General features: G+C 44.6%; 1 protein-coding gene across 11 annotated transcripts in view; it reads right to left on the bottom strand.

The window, feature by feature from the left end:
• ncor2 (nuclear receptor corepressor 2) overlaps window positions 1-23,301 on the bottom strand; it is a 501,645-nt gene that overhangs the window by 378,476 nt on the left and 99,868 nt on the right. For all 11 annotated transcript variants that reach the window (XM_041202112.1, XM_041202119.1, XM_041202114.1 and 8 more), the window contains exons 8-9: window positions 10,096-10,148; window positions 6,765-6,831 (exon numbers count right to left, since the gene is read on the bottom strand). In XM_041202112.1, the coding sequence (XP_041058046.1) occupies window positions 6,765-6,831; window positions 10,096-10,148 (120 nt within the window). The remainder of the gene's footprint in view (window positions 1-6,764; window positions 6,832-10,095; window positions 10,149-23,301) is intronic.

Here is a 23,301-nt window from a genome sequence, read left to right as displayed (position 1 = left end):
GGAAAATGACAAGGCCATTGTATTTGGAAAACCTGTGGATTTACGCAATATGGACACTACTGCATTCCTTTAATGAAACCTAACTTTTCTACTAGAGATTAAAGAAGTGTTATTAGCTCCAGGGGATAGGGATTTAGAAGACAAAAGCAAATGGTGCTAAAGTTGCATCAGCAGTTTGCCCAACCTGAACAAAATTTTGAGTCTTTGCTCAGGGATGCAGGAATAAAGGATGGAGAGTACGCTAAACTTATATCACATCTATTGCTTATCTCCTCTATATGTAAAAAATACAGAAGGACACCGTTACAGCCAATAGTCGACCTTTAGGGAGGGATTTCAATGAAGTTGTGACGGTGGATTTAAAGGTGTGGGATCAAAAAAAGAACATTTTTATTTTACATTGTGTAGATTTGACAACAAGGTATAGTCAGTCGACAGTCACATATGGTAAAGAAAAAATAATTGTGGATCAGGTAATGGAGAAGTGGATAGGGACCGGATTGGGATCACAGGTAAAATTCCTCCCTGATAATTGGGGGGGTGGAATTTGCCAACGACGAGTTCTGGGGTCTGTGTGAAAAGCTGAAAATAATAATTATGAACACAGCAGTTGTAGCTCCTTCAGTAATGGAGCGTGTGAAAGGAATCACGTGGTTATAGATGAGATGCTTCGTAAAATATTGACAACCGAGCTGTAAATTAACATCAACTCTAGCATGGACTGTCCATGCCAAGAATTCACTGCACATGGTTGAGGGCTATAGTCCATATCAGTTGGGTTTTTGTTAGAAATCCAAAAATTCCTTCAGTCCTGAGTGATCATCCCCCAGCTTGGGAGGGAATTACAATTAGTTTTACCTCATCTGTGCATTTAAACACACTGCACATGAGTAGAACAGCATTCCTTAAAGCCAAAGTTTTAGAATTCAGCAAGCTTTAAGACACAATATACGTCCATTAGAAACTATTTTCAATCAGGGAGACATGGTATACTATAAAAGAGAAGGACTTAACAAGTGGAAAGGCCCGGGAAAGATTATTGGTAAAACTGTCATTTTACAACATAGGAACCAGACTCATTAAGGTTAGTTGCACAAATTACAAATTTGCGGGTTTGGAATGTGTCGTAGGAAGGGACGAGGAACTGTGTACTTCTCATACCCGTGTGTTGCAGGATTGTGAGGACCAGGTAGCTGAGGTTGACAGGGTATCTGAAGATGGAGACCATGATTCAGATGAAGAAGATGAGGCAATTTGTCCAAGAGGACAACTGCCGAAAGCTGGCACTAAAGTTACATACTTGCCAGAAGGGGCCAGTCAATGGCAGGAAGCGAAGACTGTAGGTAGAGCAGGGAAGGCCACTGGAAAATATAAAAACTAGTTAAATGTATGTGTTACAGGAAGTTAGGCCTATGGATTGGGAACATGAAGTACAAAAATGAAGGCACAGAAACACAGTATCAGTTCAGACAGTGGGCCTGGGAGTGAACATCTCTCTTGGAAGAGATCGCAAACTGTTGAAAGAACATCTATAAATGGGAGGGAGACCAAAAGGTAACAGTCTGGAGTGAGTAGAAGGCAGGATAGAGGGCATAGATTAACAAGGTCAAGAAATATGGTGCAGACTAGAAATGCTACAAGGAGCAGAAGCCCAGGTGATTGAGAAGTCTTAGTAGCTTCAAACAAATTAGAGGATAAATTAATAAAGGATGCCAAACAGCAAGAACTACATAGTTGGAAAGAATTTGGGATATACAGAGGTGCCAGAGAGGGGACAACCAGCTCTGTCTCACAGATGGATATGCACTGAAAAGGTGCTTCCTGATGGGACTTATAAAGCTAAAGCCAGGCTAGGGGCACAAGGGTTTGAAGAAAAACTGGGTGATAGGGATACAAGAGTAGATTCACCTATGGCAGGAAAAATCATGCAGATCTTTTTGGCTCTATTGGCTACAAATGTTTGGGACTGTTATTCCATTGAAATTAAAAGCTGCCTTTTTTCAGGAACATCAACTTCAAAGGGAAGTTTTTCTCCATCCATCAAAAGAGATGCCAAACACAGAAGGGACTCTCTGGAAGCTAAATAAATGCATATACGGTTTAAATGACGTCCCCAGAGTTTGGTATTTCTCAGTGAGGTCAGTTTTGTTAAAGTTGGGCTGTCTTCAGTTGGAAGCAGACCCAGCAATGTTTTATTGGCTAAATGAAGGTAAACTTGCAGGCATCATTATGATGCATGTAGATGATTTATTTTTTGTGGGGTGGTAGTAGCGAATTTGAAACTTTTGTTATTAATGGGCTGAGAAAGGAATTCAAAATTGGAAGTCCAGCTTCTGGTGCGTTTCAGTACGTTGGATTAGAAATCAGGCAGAGCAGATCACACGTCCTTTTACATCAGCAATCTGGCTTAGAGAATGTCAATCCCATTGCAGTTAGTCATGGTAGAGCCTCTCAAAAAGATACAGCGGCTCCTGAAATGGAAAAAGACGAACTCTGGAGTCTAATTGGGCAACTCAATTGGCTGTGCAAGCAAACCAGGCCGGACATCAGTTTAGGCATTTAGGGATTGGGTGCTGAAATGAATAATCCCAAGGTTAAAGAAATCATTCGAGCAAACAAAACATTGACAAAATTAAAAATTGAGCATTGTGTTTTGAAATTCCCATCTTTGGGTGAAGTTAGAGAAATGAAACTGATTGTGTTTAGTGATGCCTCTTATTCAAATCTGTAATGGGTTTTCCAATGTGGGAGGATTTAAAATATTTCTCAAGGGGGGGGCAAATGCTGCCCTTTGGCATGGGAATCTAAAAAGATATGAAGTGTTATAAAAAGTACATTGGCAGCGGAGACTCTAGCCCGTGTTGAGGTGATAAATATGGCATTTATATCAAAGATACTGGCAGAAATGTTAAATGGAAAAGGGTATTTGGTAATAGTACCTATCGTTTGTCTTAGATAATAAATCACTTTGGGAAAATGTTCACTATGAAGTGCATTAACAAAGAGATTGTGAAGTGACATTGCAAGCTTCAAATGGATGCTAGAGATCAAATGGATTGATAGCAGCTACCAATTGTCTGAGTGCTTCACAAGAGGAGCGAGCTCCAAGAAGTTACTGGAGATCCACAGAGGGAAGTCGTCTTCTTTAAGAACAAAAATACTCCTTCTGTGTGGACATATCCATAAACGTGTTCCTTTTTTTTTAAGGTGAATTTACTGAATGATATTTTTTGTGTGATTATGTAAAATTAAGGATTATTTTCTTTTAAAGAGGGGAATCTGTTGGGGAAAGAAACAGTTAAAGGAGTTCAATTGCTAATTATGAGTTAACAACCTAAGTACCCATTTGGTTGTATTAAAAGGATAACAGGTGAGACTAGTTTGTTTTATGCACTAAACGTAAAACTCTGTTTGAAGAAGCTGGTCTTGGTCTCAGTCTTTACTGCCAAACAGCTAATTGGACATTAATGCTGGCCGGCACTGTAGTGTGCACAATAACTCACTCTGTTTCACATCAACTTCAGGTAAACAGCACCCGGGAAACATGTCCATTTATATTGATTTTAAAAGCAAACCAGGAACCTTCAAAACAAAACTCTGCAAAAACTTTAGCCATAAATTGTGACACAAATCAATGCTCTGTCAGCTGTGCAATTGCTAATGTTGTGGTCTGTGCAGCCTCAATCTCAGCATTTGATGTTGTTATAAAACTCCTTTTATAAAAGCAAAATAAACATTCTGCTAGTACTGAGGGAGTGTTTTCAACAGAATGTTGGTAGAACAGGGGTTGATTTAGTATAAGGAACTGGTGACAGAGAGGCTGGAACTTGAGTAAGAAGGAAACTCAGTTAAGGGTTTGAAAAGAGAATGTGAAAGGATACAGGAAATGGTGAGGATATGGGATGTGGAAACAGCCTGAGGAGACAATCTAATACAGGAACAAACATGATGGAAGGGAACAGATTCAACCTGTGTTGTAATTTCTAGAGTTCTTTAAGTTTCTTTGATCTCCTTGTATCTCGATGCTGACATTGCACTTCATAAATGTCTGAACTACTGTCAATGTGAAGGTAAATTGAATGTTGTGATGGAATCTCACTGCACTGTTTGCTTTCTGTGCTGATAACACCACCCCTATCTCCCAATTCCTCTTGTCTGCTTTTCTAATGCACATTGAGTCAAACAAGAGGCTTTCACTCCCTCTGCCCAGTTACCAGTGCAGCAATGTCCACACAGGTTCAGGAGCCTGAAGTCCTGGGTTAGCAACAGCAGCCACAGGTCACAAGTTCAAAAATGGGGAGTGGTGTCAATAGTGGTATTGTCGCTGGACTAGTAATCCAGAGAGCCAGGGTAACGATCTGGGGACCTGGGTTCAAATCCCACCGCAACAGATGATGGAATTTGAATTCAATAAAAATCTGGAATTAAAAGTCTAATGATGACCATGAAACCATTACAAAAACAGAATTACCTGGAAAAACTCAGCAGGTCTGGCAGCATCGGCGGAGAAGAAAAGAGTTGACGTTTCGCGTCCTCATGACCCTTTGACAGAACCAAGTTCTGTCGAAAGGTCATGAGGACTTGAAACGTCAACTCTTTTCTTCTCCGCCGATGCTGCCAGACCTGCTGAGTTTTTCCAGGTAATTCTGTTTTTGTTTTGGATTTCCAGCATCCGCAGTTTTTTGTTTTTAACCATGAAACCATTGTCCATTGTTGTAAAAACCCATCCGGTTCACTAATGTCCTTTAGAGAAGGAAATCTGCCGTCCTTAACTGACTCTTAACTGCCTCCTGAACAAGGAATGGGCAATAAATGTTGGCCTAGCCAGTGACAACCACATCCCATAAATGAATAAAAAAAATCTCCCCACAGCAAGCAATAAATTCAACAAACTGCTCATTTGGTGGATAAAGTAACCATTGAAGTTGCTGGATTGTCATTCAAAACTCACCAATCACCTTCCTCCAAGAGGACCCTCCTGCTCCAGAAAGGAAGTAGCATTTTGCTCAGTAACTTAATTATACATTTTGATTTGTTCAGAAGGCAGCACTGTGAAGCGTCAATATTTGAGTATCATGATTACACTCAGACAGAAACCTCACCAACGCGCCACACAACTTCTCCACCATTGCAAGTTCTGATCAAATTCCCCTTGGCAAGAGACACCAGGAGCTTACTGTGAAGTGTCTGATGAATAGAACAGACAATTCCCTGAGCATAATCCCAGCCCTGCACTCCAACACAATCCAAGGCCGGTGTTTGTTGCCCTTCCCTAACTGAGTGACTTGCTAGGCTGTCTCCGAGGGCAGTTAAGACTCAACTGAGTTATACCTGTTGAGTTTTTACAGCATTTTCTGTTTTTGTTGAAGACTTAACCATATTGCTGTGGGTCTGGAGTCACATGTAGAGGTAAGGATGGCAGATTTCCAGGTGGGAACTGATCCCAAACAGTGAACCAGATGGGTTTTTACAACAATCAGCAATTGTTTCATGGTCACCATCACAGAGTAGCTTTTTTATTCACTGAATTTAAATTTCACCAGCTGCCATGGTGGGATTGGAACCCGTGTCCCAGAGCAGTAGCCTGGACCTCTGGATTACTGGTCCAGTGACATTACCTCCATCCCATCCTCTGGCCATAGACTGTGGCTCTCAGAAATATTGAGATATTTTTTCCTCTTTCCTTGATAACTATCAGCAAGAGAGCTCCTTTCCCTTGTGTGGGATTTGAACAAATGCAGCTTGTATTTTTTCAAAGCATTTCTAAAAAGATTAACTTTCAGAAACACCAAAAGCCGCAAATGAAACCTTTTTTATTTAAAGCTTTTCATTTTTCCTCCTTTTGATCCAACATCTCATAAGTTCAAGGTGAGGGGCAGGAGGTTTAGAGGGGATGTGAGGAAAAGCTTTTTTACCCAGAGGGTGGTGACGGTCTGGAATGCGCTGCCTGGGAGGGTGGTGGAGGCGGGTTGCCTCACATCCTTTAAAAAGTACCTGGATGAGCACTTGGCACATCATAACATTCAAGGTTATGGGCCAAGTGTTGGTATATGGGATTAGGTAGGTAGGTCAGGTGTTTCTCATGTGTTGGTGCAGACTCGATGCGCTGAAGGGCCTCTTCTGCACCATGTAATTCTGTGATCTCAGTTTGAATTCAGAGGAAGTACTGAGATTGTGAAGTGATTACAACAGATTCCAAAAGGACTGGCTGTCAGCCTCAGACCGCAACAAGGAGAGGCCATGACTCTGACACCCTCCTGACATTAAACAGTGACACTGAACACCACCCATCCAATACTGACCCACCCCACCCTAAAATACAGCCGACTGTTCTGTTGGGGCTGGGGATTCTCAGGAGATTGGGACGAATTGAATCACACACTCAATCCAGCAGGTGAGCAGAGGCACAATGAGCTGAACAGCCTTCTCCCGTGCTGTTGTTCTGTGATTCTCTCTATCCAACTGGACTGAAATTAGAAATAAAAACACAAAATGCTGGAAAAACTCAGCCAGTCTGACAGCATCTGTGGGAAGATAAACTGAGTTAACACTTCAAGTCTGTAAGACTTCTTCCAAACTGAAAGGGGGTGGATCAGTGTTTGGGTCAGGATGGGGGTGAGGGGGGTCAGGTGGAGGGTGAAGGGTCAGTTTTAGGGATTGAAATTAGCTTTTTTTTTGTTATATGGATAGATGGCAAACACGGGAATTACTTAGGAAATGAGACAAGAACCAAAGGCAAATAAATAAGTGAAAAGTGAACTTACCCACTGTTTTCGAGCGTGATTCCTTCGTTTGAAATACAAAATCAGCTTCTTCCTCATTACTTTGTTTCTGAAATATCATGAGACAAAATTAAAGGTTCTGATTGCAGCCAATCCTGGATCCTTAATTAAACCACTTGGTTGTGCACCCACAGACCGGAGCCCCACCATCTTCCTGCTTCCAGTTTCAGTTCTGTGTGGGAAGGCTCATGGTCGATGTTCCTGCCCTGGTGTCTATTGAGGCCCTTACGTGGCCACTTGAGGGCCTCATCCCACTACCACTGGTTCTAACCCAGCTGCAGGTGGGTCACTAAGCGGCCTGCACAGCAGCTAAAACCATGCAGCCAGCTTCTCACCTTCCGAGGGGGTGATTGGGGGGGAGAGGGGTTCAGGGGTTCCTCCATCAAAGGCACCCAGTGCCTGATCTCGGGACTCGGCATCAGGGGGGTGCTGTGAGAACCATCCCCCTGCACTTACTGTGCCCCTCACCCCATCAGCTCCAACACCATGAAACCCAAACTGAACATTACTTATCTGTGATCTGGGGTCAGTCGGCGATCCTGGGACTGGTGCCTGTCCTCCTAACAGCAGCCACCACCTACCCTGTGGCAATGCTGAGCACAAGAACTGCCAACCTCTGATCAACCAGCAGTTCTTGGTAGGTTAAACTCAATCCTGGGAGAAAGCCCACATGTGGCCACATCACTGCCTAAGTGGCTTGTTTCGTGGGCCTTCTTGAAAAGAGGCAGCACAGGCCTCCCACTGGCTCTCCAGCCAACAAGCAAGAGCTCAGCACCTCCAGCTTGTGCCCACGGTTACTGATCTGTACTGAATGATACTGACCTGTGCACAGACATAGTTGCTGACCTGCAGTATATTCCCAAGTCAGGATGGTGAGTGACTTGGAGGGGAACTTCCAGGTGTTGGTGCTCCCATCTATCTGCTGCCCTTGTCCTTCTAGGTGGTAGTGGTTGTGGGTTTGGAAGGTGCTGTCGAAGGAGCCTTGGTGAGTTGCTGCAGTACATCTTGTAAATGGTACACACTGCTGCTACTGTGCGTTGGTGGTGGAGGGAGTGAATGTTTGTGGATGGGGTGCCGATCAAGCGGGGCTGCTTTGTCCTGGGTGGTGACCAGCTTCTTCAGTGCTGTAGGAGCTACATTCATCCAGGCAAGTGGAGAGTATTCCATCATACTCCTGAAATGTGCCTTGTAGATGGTGGACAGGCTTTGGGGAGTCAGGAGGTGAGTTACTTGCCGCAGGATTCCCAGTCTCTGACCTGCTCTTGTAGCCACAGTATTTATATGGCTGGTCCAGTTCAGATTCTGGTCAATGGTAATCCCCAGCAAGTTAATATTGGGGGATTCATTGAAAGTAATGCCATTGAATGTAATGGGGAGATGATTGGTTTCTCTTTTGTTGGAGATGGTCATTGCCTAGCACTTGTGTGGCGCAAATGTTACTGCCACTTGTCAGCCCAAGTCTGGATATTGTCCAGGTCTTGCTGCATTTGGACATGGACTGATTCAGTATCTGAGGAGTCACGAACGGTGCTGAACATTGTGCAACCATCAGCGAACATCCCCACTTCTGACCTTATGATGGAAGGAAGGTCATTGATGAAGCAGCTAAAGATGGTTAGGCCTAGGACACTACCCTGAGGAACTCCTGCAGTGATGTTCTGGGATTAAAATGGTTGACCACCAACAACCACAACCATCTTCCTTTGTGGTAGGTATGACTCTAACCAGCGGATAGTCCTCCCCCTGAGTCCCATTGACTCCAGTTTTGTTTGGGCTCCTTGATGCCACACTCGGTTAAGTGCTTCCTTGATGCCAAGGGCAGTCACTCTCACCTCTGTCCAGCTCTTTTGTCCATGTTTATAAAAGAAGTTAATATAATGAGAGGAAAAACTTATTCACACAGCGAGTGGTTCGAGTCTGGAATGCACTGCCTGGATATGTGGTAGAGGCAGGATCAATCAAGGCATCCAAGAGGAAATTAGATTGTTTCTATTCAAATAACCATGTGCAAAGGTACAGGGAAAAGGCAAGAGAATGGCAGAGTCATAATGCTCATTCGGAGAGCTGGTGCAGACAAGATGGGCCGAATGGCCTCTTTCTGCTCCGTAACGTTCTGTGATTTGAACCAAGGCTATAATGAGATCAGGAGCTGAGTGGCCCTGATGGAACCCAAACTGGGTGTCAGTGAGCAGGTTATTGCTAAGCAAGTGCTGCTTGATGGCAGTGCCAACGACCCCTTCCATCATTTTACTGACGATCGAGCACCACAATTCAACTGATTTTGAATAACACAAAGCTGTTGGAGACAGCTTTGTTTTACATGAAAAACTGCAGTAAGTCTACCTTAAAGGGTGAATGAATCACAAAAGGTGGAACAATTCTGTTTTGAGTTGTTCCAGCTCATGGTTCCCGAGCAACATGCTCAGACAATCTGGTGGAAGAGAAACGGCTGACAGAATGTAGATCTGGGAATGTTGTGGGAAAAGTGTTGGTCAAATACAACTCAACATGGAATGTGCCAAAAAGGAAACAAGAAGGAAGTCTGCTCTGAGGAGGACTCGAAACTCTATCTGTTTCTCTCTCCACAGATGCTGTCAGAGCTGTTGAGTTTTTCCAGCTTTTTCTGTTTTTGTTTGATTTCCAGCATCTGCAGTATTTTGCTTTTATCATGTTGAAGAAGAGAGTGTTAACTGATCAAAGCTCAAGGTAATAACCAATGCCCTTTCATCAAATTTACCTGTTGTAAATACAGGTAATCTAAATGTATAGAATGATGGGAGACAAAGTGGAAAACAGAGGCAGAAAATGTTGGAAAAACTCTGCAGGTCTAGCAGCATCTGTGGATTGCTTTTATTTTAATGGAAAATGAAGGACTCTATTGTCAATAAACATACTGATTTGGAAATATATCGCCATCCCTTCACTGTCGCTGGGCCAAAAGCCTGGAACTTCCTCCCTAACAGCACAGTGGGTGTACCTACACCACATGGACTGCAGCAGTTCAAGAAGGCAGCTGATCAACACCTTCTCAAGGGAAAGTACGGATGGGCAATAAATGCTGGCCCTAGCTAGCAACACCCACATGCCATGTGAGAATTAAAAAAGCATAAACTCGATGGGCTAAATGGCTTCTCTTTGTGCTGGAAGGTTCTCTGATGTAACTGAGGTTTCTCCTAGGTTTCTCTACTGATTTTTTTCAGCTTGGCCTCTCACAAGAAGCAGAATGATTTCTCCAATTACCCAGTCCGCTGTCTCTTTTGAAAGTCAAAGGTGCAAGCTGGCAATAATATCCGAAAAATAATTCCAAACTCACATTTGAATGTTTTCATGGTATTGCCTGGTGTCTGATGGCTGATTATATAATGGCTGTTGAAAGAAAAAGAAAAAGACAATACAAATTATGATTTGTTCAGGCTCCGGAGTCCATGAGTCTTTTACATTGTGACAACCATTCCCCTCGAGCTGTGCCTCTCATAATCAGACCAGCAGCCAGCCCTACGTGAAGGGAGAGGCGTCACAGAGAGATTTCACTGACATTTGTTAGCAGATTCTGCAAATTTCAGAGCTGCTTCATTAGTTATAGCAGTTAAGGTGGTTAATCTGCTGGTTTTCTGTCATTTCCATTAACCGAGGGTTTCACCAAATCACCAGCCTAATGATCAGAACCTGCTGTCGGGGGAAATCAACCAGATAAACTGAAGTTTATTCTCAGCAAAAGAGAACTTTATAAACAGAAACCAGGATAAATTTCATCACAATTTTACTTCTCTTTAGTTCTGAAGAAGGGTCATACTGACTCGAAATGTTAACTGCTTCTCTCTCCACAGATGCTATCAGACATGCTGAGTTTTTCCAGTATTTTCTGTTTTTGCTTCAGATTTCTAGCATCTGCATTATTATGCTTTTATCTTAATGTTTAATTCACTGCCACTCTCTTCCAGGAATGCCTACCTCAAAGAAGGGCTGCTCTTCTCTCCGACAGGATTTCCGTTTCTCTTTCACCCTGTTCACCTTCATTGCCTTCCACTTCCCTCCTGGTGTTTGACATGATGTTTACTAAATCTCGCTTTCAGAGCCATATCTCCTTCCTCAGTGACTGTCTCCGTCTCCGACTTACCCCACGTAGATTCCAACTGAAGTTCCATCCCTCATGTTTCAAATCCACCCAGGATTACAGGTATCTCCGGGACATACGACGCTCCTCGGACTGCTCTTCTCGCCGCATCCTGAGATCCACACTGAGTGCCATGCGTCACCATATGAGCACACTTGACCTCTCCCTCCAGCAGCACGGACTCACCCTATCTCAAAGCTGTCCTTGCCCTCAGTTTCATTTTATTCTTCATCTCATCTAACACCTTAACAAGAAACTTTTTTTTCTCTTTTAGGTGTTAATGAACGCAAGTTCCAACAACTTATTGAAACCAACACCCATTCAGGACCCTCCATCCCTTCCTGTCCCTCTGCCTGCATCCCTTCTTCTAATCCCAACCCTTGCTGTGTATTCATCATACCCTCTGACCTTCCCTCTCTGATGCTGAACATTCTGTACTCAAAGGACTCAGTTTCATACCTTTACGCCCTCACCTCAATGAATTTCGGGCACGATGCTGAACTCTTCTTCCGCCACCTTCGTCTCCATGCTCACTTCCTTGGGCAGGAGTCCTCCCACCCCCATTCAACAGATCCTTTCACCCGACTCCAGTATTCTCCCTCCACCTGGACCCCACCCCTCTGGTCTGTTCTTGCCCTTTTCATTGAGAACTGTCAGCGTGACATCGACCGTCTCAATTTCTCTGCTCCTCTCACCCACTCCAACCTGTCTCCTTCTGAACTTGCTGCACTCTGTTCTCTCAGGTCCAACCCTGACTTTGTTATTAAACCTGTTGATAAGGGTGGTGCTGTTGTTGTCTGATGTACTGACCTCTACCTCGCAGAGGCGGAGCACCAACTCTCAGACACTTCTTCCCATCTCCCCCGGACCATGACCCCACCACCGAACATCAAGTCATTGTTTCCAGGACTGTCACTGACCTCATCTCCTCTGGAGATCTTCCCTCCACAGCTTCCATCCTCATGGTATCCCAACCCCGGACAGCTCACTTCTACCTCCTTCTCAAAATCGACAAACAGGACTGTCCCGGTAGACCCATCATGTCAGCCTGTTCCTGCCTCATGAAACTCATTTCTTCTGATCTTGATTCCATTCTCTCTCCCCTTGTCCAGACTCTTCCCACCTACATCTGCGATTCCTCTGATGCCTTATGTCATATCAACAATTTCCAGTTCCCTGGCCCTAATCGCCTTCTCTTCACCATGGACGTCCAATCCCTCTACACCTCCATCCCCCACCAGGATGGTCTGAGGGCTCTCCGCTTCTTCCTCGAACAGAGGCCCGGACAATCCCCATCCACCACTACTCTCCTCCGTCTGGCTGAACTTGTTCTCACACTGAACAATTTCTCCTTCAACTCCTCTCACTTCCTCCAAATAAAAGGTGTGGATATGGCTATCTGCATGGGCCCCAATATGCCTGTCTCTCAATGGGGTATGTGGAACATTCCTTGTACCAATCCTCCTCAGGTCCTCTCCCACAACTCTTTTCTTCAGTACATCAATTACTGTATTCTGGACCTGGAAAATTTTATCCATTTTGCTTCCAGTTTCGATCCCTCTATCACCTACACATGGTCCATCTCCAACACTTCCCTTCCCTTTCTTGACCTCTCTGTCTCCATTTCTGGTGATAGACTATCCACCAATATTCATTACAAGCCCACCGACTCGCACACTACCTCGACTACAGCTCTTCACACCCTGCTTCCTGTAAGGACTCCCTCTCAGTTCCTTTGCCTCTGTCGCATCTGTTCCAATTAAGCCACTTTCCAAAACGGCGCTTCTGACATGTCTTCCATCTTCCTTAACCAATGCTTCCCACCCACAATGGGTGACAGGGCCCTAAACTGTGTCCGACACATTTCCCGCGCCTCTGCCCTCACACCTTCCCCTTCCACAGCCATGATAGGGTCCCCCTTGTCCTCAGTTTTAAGTGCTTCACTTGCACCTCCTTCAATTTGGTCTACTGCTTTCGCTGCTCCCAATGCGGTCTCCTCTATATTGGAGACCAAACGCAGACTGGGTGACCGCTTTGCGGAACACCTTCAGTCTGTCCGCAAACGTGACCTAGACCTCCCTGTCGCTTGCCATTTCAACACACCACCCTGCTCTCATGCCCACATGTCCGTCCTTGGCCTGCTGCAACGTTCCAGTGAAGCTCAACGCAAACTGGAGGAACAGCACCTCATCTTCCGATTAGGCACTTTACAGCCTTCCGGACTTAACATTGAGTTCAACAACTTCAGACCATGAACTCTCTCCTTTATCTTCACCCCGTTTTTTAATCCCCTCGTTTAAAAATTTTATTTTTATTTTTTTATCCACTCATTTTCATTTCAATTCATTTATTCATTGCTTTACCCCCTTTTTTATTCCTTTCCCCATCTGTTGCTTGTTCATGTTGCTCTTTCAGAGTGCTGACCCTTGTTCTGCTATTATCACATCCTGCTTTCATAACTTTATGCCACAATTAGTGCCTCCCTTAGCCCTCACCACTACCATTAACACTCCCTTTGTCTTGTATTCATGACATCTTTGTCAATCGCTCCTCAGCTCCCACTTATCGCTGGCCTTCTATCCAGCTTCACCTGTTCCATCCCTTTTAAACAGTATAAATTTCATCACATTTGTACTTCTCTTCAGCTCTGAAGAAGGATAATATGGACTCAAAATGTTAACTCTGTTTCTCTCTTGACAGACGCTGTCAGACCTGCTGAGTTTTTCCAGCATTTTCTGTTTTTGTTTCAGATTCCCTGCATCCGCCGTATTTTGCTTTTTTTTTTATAAAGAGAAAATTTTGTTGGCAACTCTAAGTAACATTACTCAATCTCAGGATGTTCGTGTCACTGGCAAGGTCAGCATTCTTTGCAAATCCCTAATTGTCCTTAACTGAGGGGCTCACTGGTCACCTCAGAGTAAAAACATGGGACTGGAGTCACATCTAGGCCAGAATGTCAGGTATCCTTTTCTAAAATAAGTATAAAGTAATTGGGTCTTGATGCTCAGCTGACAGTTTCATGGTTACTTTAACTGACATTTTCTATTCAGATATTTTAAACTGAATTTAATTTTGCTGCATTGCGGTTGGAACTCACGCTCTGGATAATTCAGTCCAGTCTGGCCACTCATTTGGCCGGAGTTCTCCAGCCCACTCCCCGCCTTCCCATCACAGTGGGTTTCTCTGCAGTGGGGCTGGTGAGCCAATGAAACCTCCATTCACATCAGCGGCACTGGAAGATCCCACTGGCATGAGGGGCTGGAATATTCTGGCCTTGGGTACAAATTGAACAAACACTGGCTTTGGCTCAGACTTGGAGAAGCTCATTTTCCCCAAGTCTTACTGTGAACAGGAAACTGACTGCAGGGAAACTGAAATATGAATTGGTGGAGCTTGTGAAACAGGTGATTTCCAATTGTGACAAAACAGCTTGGGGGCAGGGAGAGGTTTCAAGAAGAAATACAGCAATAACCAGCCCATCGTCGGCTAAGGAGTAGTTTGTTTTGTCTCGTGGTTTCAAAGAATTCAGGAACTTTCAGATGTTCCTCAGTTTACTGCTAGCCTCTGCTGCTAATGTGCAGACACAGTTAACCATCCCGAAAGGAGTGTGTACGCATCTACATATCACCAGAGACCCTCCCTGCAAGGTTGGCACAGGTCTGTAGCTTATTAAAGAACCAGTTGGGCTGTGTCTGTTTGGAGAAGTGAGTTTGTACATGTGGCTTTCCATTGGCTTGTCATAGCCAAGTGAACTCTGATGTTACCCTGTGTGTATTAAAGCTCAAGAGCAGAAGCCATTTGAGCCACCACATGGAACAAAGTATCAGGAATGGGCAGCTGGGATTGAGTGGATTTTCATTGCTGTAAGAGACCCAACAGCTGTAAGAAACAGCACAGAATAATTAAAACTTCAGTCTGCAACTTTCAACAGGACATTGACTGCTGGGTGAGTCAGTATGGCTTTGAATATTCCAGTACCAGTTCCTATAGAGATAAAGGGAGATTTGAGAATGAATTGGAAATTCGTCCAGTCTCAACCGCAGAACTATAACATTGCCACAGTGCTAAACAATAAAGCTGAACTAATATGAGTAGCAACTCTGCTATCTGTGCTAGGGAAAGAGTACTGCAAACTGTATTGCACCCTGGGCCTCACCCGAAAATGAAGCCATTGAAGGTTCTTTGATGTAATGATACTCACCCCAAGAGGACAAACTGAGCTGAGAGTCCAATACAATAGGGAGAAAGAAGATCTGCAGTTCCAGATGATGGACACTAAGCTAAATGCTCTCAACTCAGTTGAAACAAGTCAAACCTGGACTGGTAACCCTCCATGTACCAGAAAAGGTTTGTAGTGTTTCACACCGCACAAAGCCATTGACTGCTGAACAGATTGTGACAAATTACAAAGATGTTTCACAGGTCTTGGATCATTTCCTGATGAATATTATCTTGAAGTAGATGAGTGTGTGGGACCAACTCAGCACCTTCCGAGGAGAGTTCCAGCTGCCCTCAAGTCTTGCCTGAAAAACAGGTTTGAGGAGCTTGAAAAGATAGGAATAATCAAGAAAGTGGCAATTCCTGCAGACTGGATTAGCAGCATGGTAGCAGTGAAAAATCTGGAAAGCTTAGAGTGTACATAGATCCAAAGGACTTCAATAAAGTTTGAAGAACTCTCACTAACCTATACCAACCATTGAAGAAATGTTGCAACAACTCACCAAGACAAAGGTCTTTACTGCTTTAGATGTGAAGGATGGATACTGGTAAGTGAAGTTGGATGAAAGCAGCAGCTTCCTGACCACGTTCTGGAAACCATTGGGAGGTACAGGTGGTTACGCATGCTGTTTGGCATTTTTACAGTTTTGGAAAAGCATCACAGACAGCATGAGATAGTCAATGATCTTCCAGGAGTGGAAGCGATCGTGGATGATCTGCTAGTTTACAGACGTGGAGATAGAATAGAAGAAGCCATCTCAGACTATACTTAGAATCTGAGAAACTCCTAGAGAGAGTTCAACAGATGAACCTGAAGCTGAACAAGAAAAAACTGCAACTGAAGATGACTGAAGTCAAGTACATAGGTCATGTACTGACAGCAAAAGGATGTCACTCTGATCCTGATAAGGTGAGAGCTGTAGCAGAGATGCAGCAACCAACAGAAGTGAAGACAGGGCAACATTTGTAGGATTTGTGAACTACCTAACCAAGTTCTTCCCCGATTTGTCATCAGTGTGAACCTCATTGCAAAGGATGTTTATTGGTATTAGGGCACAGAGTAAGAAGCAGCTTTCATTCACATCAAACTAGTGATGACAATTCCAGTCCTGAGGTACTATGATGTCAACGACCAAGTCACCCTGCAGTGTGATGCAGTAAAACAGGCCTTGGAGCAGCCCTCATGCAGCAAGGAAAGTCAGCTGCATTTGCATTCGGAACATTAATGCAAACGGAACGATGCTACACCCAGCTTAAGAAACAGTGCGTGGCTATTGTCTTTGTGAGCATTTTAACCAGTAACTGCTTGGGATTAAGAAAATAATAGTTGAGTCGGACCACAAGGCACTTCAAAGCATATTTATCAAACCACTTCTACTGCTCCAAAGCCTCTGCAAATGATGTTACTTTGTTTGCAGAGATATCATTTGGAAGTGAAGTACAAGCTGGGAAGCTGGTGTCCATTGCTGACATGTTGTCAAGAGCTGCATGCTCTTTGAACAAAGTTGCTGATGCTAGTACAGAGCGTGAAATCTTCCAGATTGAACAAGCAGCAAAAGCACGACATGCTCCGGAAGTCATCAACCCGGTGGAATCAGTGAATCTGACAGACAAGTGCCTTGTTCAGATCAAGGAAACAACACAGATGCAACTCTCCAAGTGCTGCTGGAAGTTGTGATGAAAGGATGCCCGGAATGATCAAGGACACCTATTGTTATAAGAGTATCAGGCATACACATGTGAAAAGGTTGACCAAGATGGCATTATCCTGAAGGAGATGAGGAAAGAGATGCTGAAGTGCATCCAAACAATTCATCAAGGAAATGATTCTAGCCTGAGAGAGGCAAGAGAAGTGCTCCATTGGCCAAACATGAGCAAGCAGATGAAGGACCTCATCAGACCGTGCAGTGCTTGTGATGAACATCAAGCTAAGCTAAAGAGCCACTCATGACTTATGACATCCCAGGCAGACCATGCATGAACAAAAACAAAAATACCTGGAAAAACTCAGATCTGGCAGCATCTGCGGTGAGGAACACAGTTAACGTTTCGAGTCTGAATGACCTTTCAAAAAACTAAGTAAAAAGTAGAAGAGAGGTGAAATATATCACCTGCTATATTTCACCTCTCTTCTATTTTTACTTAGTTCTGTTCAAGGGTCATTCGGCCTCGAAACGTTAACTGTGTTCCTCTCCGCAGATGCTGCCAGACCTGCTGAGTTTTATCAGGTATTTTTGTTTCTGTTTTGGATTTCCAGCATCTGCAGTTTTTTGCTTTTATCTAAGACCATGCGTGAAGCTAGGAGTGGATCTCTTCACTCCCACTGGAACTGACTAACCTGTCACTGACTACAATTTAGACCACTGAGTTGGACAAGCTGATGTCAGTGACCACCAGTAAAATCTTAATGTTTGAAAGCACACTTCAGTCGTTATGACATTTGTGATGAGTGACAATAGCCCTCAGGTCACAAGTAAAGAATTCAGACACTTCATAAATGACTGGGAAATTCAGCACTCCACATCATCTCCCCAACATCCTCAGTCAAATGGAAAGGCTGAGGCAACAGTGAATATTGCCAAAGGATAATCAAAAATTCGAGTAGATCAAGCAAGATGTATATGCAGCAACCATACAGTGAAGGAAATAGACCCAATGAGGGCATGGAAAGTAGTCTAGTTCATCGACTAGTAGCACACCACACCCCAAACTACTCTTCCGACAGCCAAAGCACCACTGAAGCCAGGAGGAGTAACATGAGGGAGTGACAAAATCAAAGTGAAACAACAGAAGCAAATTTCACTTTGATAAATCTGCCAAAACATTGCCAGAGCTGAGAATTGGAAAGCCGGTCAGTGCGCAAATATTCAGCGCTCAAAAGTCAGCCCACTTGGCGACTCGGGATCTGTGTAAAGAAGTTATCCCACTATTTAAAAAGGGAGGCAGAGAGAAAATAGGGAATTATAGACCCGTCAGCCTGACGTCGGTAGTGGGGAAAATTCTAGAGTCATTATAAAAAATTTAACAGCTGAACACTTGGAAAACAGTGGCAGAATCGGACAGAATCAGCATTGATTAACGAAAGGGAAATCATGCTTGACAAATCTGCTGGACTTTTTTGAGGATGTAGCTAGTAGAGTTGATGAGGTTTATTTGAACTTTCAGAAGGCTTTCAACAAAGTCCCACATAAGAGATTAGCGTGTAAAATTAAAGCACATGGAATTGCAGGTAGTGTCTTGAGATAGATAGAAAACTGGTTGGTAGACAGGAAACAAAGAGTAGGAATAAATGGGTCTTTTTCCAAGTGGCAGGCAGTGACTAGTGGGGTACCCCCGTAGGGATTGGTGCTGGGACCCCAACTAATCACAATATATATTAATGGTTTAGATGAGGGAATTAAATGTAATATCTCCAAATTTGCAGATGACACCAAGCTGGGTGGGAGGGTGAGCTGTGAGGAGGATGCTTCAGTGTGATTTGGACAAGCTGAGTGAGTGGGCAAATGCATGGCAGATGCAGTATAATGTGGATAAATGTAAGATTATCCATTTTGGTAGCAAAAGCAGGAAGACAGATTATTATCTGTGTGGCTATAAATTGAGAGAGGGGAATGTGCAACGAGACCTGGGTGTCCTTGTACACCAGTCGCTGAAGGTAAGCATGCAGGTGCAGCAGGCGGTAAAGAAGGCAAATGGTATGTTGACCTTCATAGCCAGAGGATTCAAGTACAGGAACAGGGATGTCTTACTGCAATTGTACAGGGCCTTGGTGAGACCACATCTGGAATATTGTGTGCAGTTTTAGTCTCCTTATCTGAGGAAGGATGTACTTGCTATAGAGGGACTGCAGCGAAGGTTTACCCGACTGATCCCTGGGATGGCAGGACTGACATGAGAGGTTGAGTCGATTAGGATTATATTCGCTGGGGTTCAGAAGAAAGAGGGGGGATCTCATTGAAACCTATATAATTCTAACAGGACTAGACAGGGTAGATGCAGGAAGGATGTTCCCAATGTCTAGAACCAGGGGGTCACAGTCTGAGGATATGGGGTAGACCATTTAGGACTGAGATGAGGAGAAATTTCTTCACCAAGGGAGTGGTGAGCCTGTGGAATTCGCTACCATAGAAAGTAGTTGAGACCAAAACATTGTACGTTTTCAAGAAGGAGTTAGATATAGCTCTTGGGGTAAAAGGGATCAAAGGCTATGGGGAGAAAGCAGGAGCAGGCTATTGAGTTGGATGATCAGCCATGATCATAATGAATGGCGGAGCAGGCTCGAAGGGCCGAATGGCCTACTCCTGCTCCTAGTTTCTATGTTATCACATCGATCGTACACAGTGAAAATAAATGACCAGATATATTGTAGTAACAGTAGAAATATACATGCCACTGGAGAAGCTGCTCCTTCACAGCAGACAGCTGATGAGGAGGAAGTTAGTTCACCAACCACACAAGCAACTGAACAACCATCAGTCCCAGACATCAACCGTTCCCTAACAAAGGCAACAGATCAGCAACAACAATTACCATGGCAGCAACACTAACCACGGCAATGAAATTCCCTGGAGAGGCAACATCACCCCAGGAACAAGCAGACACTACATGATTAGCCAGTAACAGCCTGCACGTATACCAGAGAAGATCTGAAGGCTTTAGAGATTGTGTGCAGGGTCAGCCTAGTGTGACCAGTTTTCTGTACGTATAAAAATCACCACTGTATGTGCCTGATTTGCAACTGCAAATGATCGTGTATACAGGTTTTTTATCTTATGAAAAGGGGAATGTTTGGAGAAGTGGCTTTGTGCAATGTGGCTATTGACTTGCCATAGTCGTGTGACCTCCGATGCCATTCTGTGTATAAGAGCTCAAGAGCAAAAGCCATTTTATTCACAACTCGAAACAGACTGGACATTGCATCAGCACTGCGTTAGCCACCCACGTTCCTGCTTTCACCCAGCAAATTATGGCCAGCCAACAGATCATCAGAATTTTTTTTTTTAATTTACTCACGGGATGTGGGCTTTGCTGTCTAGACCAGCATTTATTGCCCATCCCTAGCTGCCCTTGAGAAGGTGGTGGTGAGCTGCCTTCTTGAACCGCTGCAGTCTGTGCGGTGTAGATACACCCACAGTGCTGTTAAGGAGGGAGTTCCAGGATTTTGACCCAGTGACAGTGAAGGAACAGCGATATATTTCCAAGTCAGGATGGTGAGTGACTTGGAGCGGAACTTCCAGGTGGTGGTGTTCCCATCTATCTGCTGCCCTTGTCCTTCTAGATGGTTGTGGTCATGGGTTTGGAAGGTGCTGTTGAAGGAGCCTTGGTGAATTCCTGCAGTGCATCTTGTAGATGGTACACACTGCTGTCACTGTGCATCATTGGTGGAGGGAGTAAATGTTTGTGGATGCCACTTGTCAGCCCCGAGCCTGGATATTGTTCAGGTCTTGCTGCATTTGGACATGGACTGCTTCAGTATCTGAGGAGTTGCGAATGATGCTGAACATTGTCCAATCATCAGTGAACATCCTCAATTCTGACCTTTATGATGGAAGGAAGATCAGTGAAGATGAAGCAGCTGAAGATGGTTGGGCTGAGGACACTACCCTGAGGAACTCCTGCAGTGATGTCCTGGAGCTGAGATGACTGACATCCAACAACCATGACTATCTTCCTTTGTGCTAGGTATGACTCCAACCAGCGGAGAGTTTCCCCCCGATTCCCACTGACTCCAGTTTTGCCAGGGCTCCTTGATGCCACACTCGGTCAAATGCGGCCTTGACATCAAGGGTAGTCACTCTCACCTCGGGAGTCCAGCTCTTTTGGCCATGTTTTGAACAAAGGCTGTAATGAGGTCAGGAGCTGAGTGGCCCTGGTGGAACCCAAACTGGGCATCAGTGAGCAGGTTATTGCTAAGCAAGTGCCGCTTGATAGCACTGTTGATGACCCCTTCCATTACTTTACTGATGACAGAGCAGACTGGTAATTAGTTGGGTTGGATTTGTTCTGCATTTTGTGTACAGGACATACCTGGGCAATTTTCCACATAGCTGGGTGGATGCCAGTGTTGTAGCTGTACTGGAACAGCTTGGCTAGGGGAGCAGCAAGTTCTGGAGCACAAGTCTTCAGTACTATTGCTGGAAGGAATATGACAGCAGCAAAGAGAAGAATAGGCCAAAGAGTGTCGGTGCCAGAACACAACCTTGTTTGACCCCATTGTGGATCTCCGAGGGTTCTGATGTTGCCCTGTCATAGCTGACCTGACCCAGCATGTTGTCTTGGAAAGAAGAGATCACACTGAGCAGCTTCGGTGAGCAGCCAGTTTTCTCCAAATATAACTTCAAAAAAAGCATCTTGGCTCAGGTGGCCAAGTGCTTTGGCGAGACAGACTTTCTTTTTAAGCATCTCTCCACATAGGCTTTAATTTTTATTTTGGGGAATAGTGGCGAGGTGGTGGAAGGATTCCTGGGTTGTTATCAGGCATTGAATTGCCTCATGTACGCTTCTTCTGTGGCCAACAAGTCCTGCATGGGACTTGAACCTGGGGCTTGTCGCTCACAGGTAGGCACACTACCACTGTCTCAAGACCATCTGGTGAGATCCATGAGGGCAATATACCATGCTCTCTTTTGTTCTTATCATTTCTCTTGCAGCTACCGGACTGAGAAGATCATGTCAATTGTAGGCCTTCCAGTTCTGAAACCACACTGGGATTCCGGGTAAATCCGTTCAGCCAGGATCTGCACTCTGACCAGGGCAATGGGCGAAAACATTTCTCGTGATGCTCAGCAGGGAGATGCCTCGCTGGCTGTTGCAATCGCTGCAGGTGCCCTTGCTCTTGTACTGAGTCACAATCTTCACATCTTGCATATCCCGGGGCACTGCTCCTTCCCTCCAGCAGAGACAGAAGTTTGTGCAGTTGCTGCAGGAGTGCCAGTTTCCTATGCTCAATGAGTTCAGGCGGTGTAGTGTCAGCACCTGGAGTTTTGTCCATGGGTAAGTGAGTCAATAGCTTTGCTAAGCTCCTCCACTAGGGCTTTGATATCCAGTTCTACCCTGACAGGCAGGCTTACTATGGTGTCTAGAGTTCCCCAGTGCCAGTGCTCTCTCAAGAATACAGCTCAAGGTGGTGTTCCACCCATCTCTCCAACTGTTTATAGCAGTCGGTGATGACCTCCCCACCTTTGTTTTCAATGCAGCCATTTTCTTTGCTGAAGGAGAATGCTGTTCAGAGTGTCACATCTGGTGATGGTCAGATCCAGCTGGCACTAATGCCCTGATCTTGGATGTTTCCAGGACACCTTGTGGCACGGTTTGTTCTGAAAGGAGGTGTTAGTTACACAAATATCGTGGTAGCAGCAAAGGTCAAGCAGTCTCTGTACATTTTCCTTTTATCTTTCTCAGCTCATGATGTCTGAGGCAGGAGGGCCATGTCTCATGGTCCACATCCACTCTTGTGTTGAAACCCCCCAGTAGGTAAAGATGTTCTGGCTTAAGGATTCTGTGGAGAGCACTGTCCAGTCCTTCATAGAACTGGTCTTTTGCCTCTGTTGTGGAGCACAACATTGGAGCTGTTACTAATGTGGTTAACTGGCCCCATTTGAGTTGAGAGACAGATGGAGAGAAAACATTCTGAACCGTTTGTGGGAGCTCAATCATCGAGAGTCGCGATCCCTTACAGCAAAGCCTACACCGTGCTCACACATTCCTTCTGAAATCTTCCCCTGATGAATGCGTAATGTTTTTCTTTCAGTGATCCGCTCCAGGTGATCCTGGTCTCTTGTAGGAAAGCTATGTCGATGTCCAGCCCATCAAGTTCCATGTCAATCACAGCTGTCTTGTGTGCGTTACTAGTTGGCCACAAATGGTCTGTCAGTCCCGAGCACATGCTCCTAACGTGCCAGTTTGGAAGTTGAAGAGTTGACATCTGCTTTCTTTCCTGTTTGTTTGCCTGGTGTGATGGATTCTGTCTACTTGTTGAGCAGACATGCTAAGCTTCAAACACCCACTGAAGCAGGGAGACCGTGGTGGGTTGGCACCTTTCTAGTTGAGAGTTGGATTCGGTTGTGAAATATGCACCAATGCTGTCTAAAGAACAACAAAAAAAGTCTCCCAAATAAGTCGACTGTTTTACTTTGGCAGCATGTGATGAAATAGAGCTAAAATATAAAAGCAGATCAAACTCGCACC

The sequence above is a fragment of the Carcharodon carcharias genome, chromosome 13, assembly GCF_017639515.1.
Source record: "Carcharodon carcharias isolate sCarCar2 chromosome 13, sCarCar2.pri, whole genome shotgun sequence".
Classification (NCBI taxonomy): domain Eukaryota; kingdom Metazoa; phylum Chordata; class Chondrichthyes; order Lamniformes; family Lamnidae; genus Carcharodon; species Carcharodon carcharias.
The sequence above is the reverse complement of the archived record's forward strand: the minus strand, read 5'-3'. Positions and strand labels throughout refer to the sequence as shown.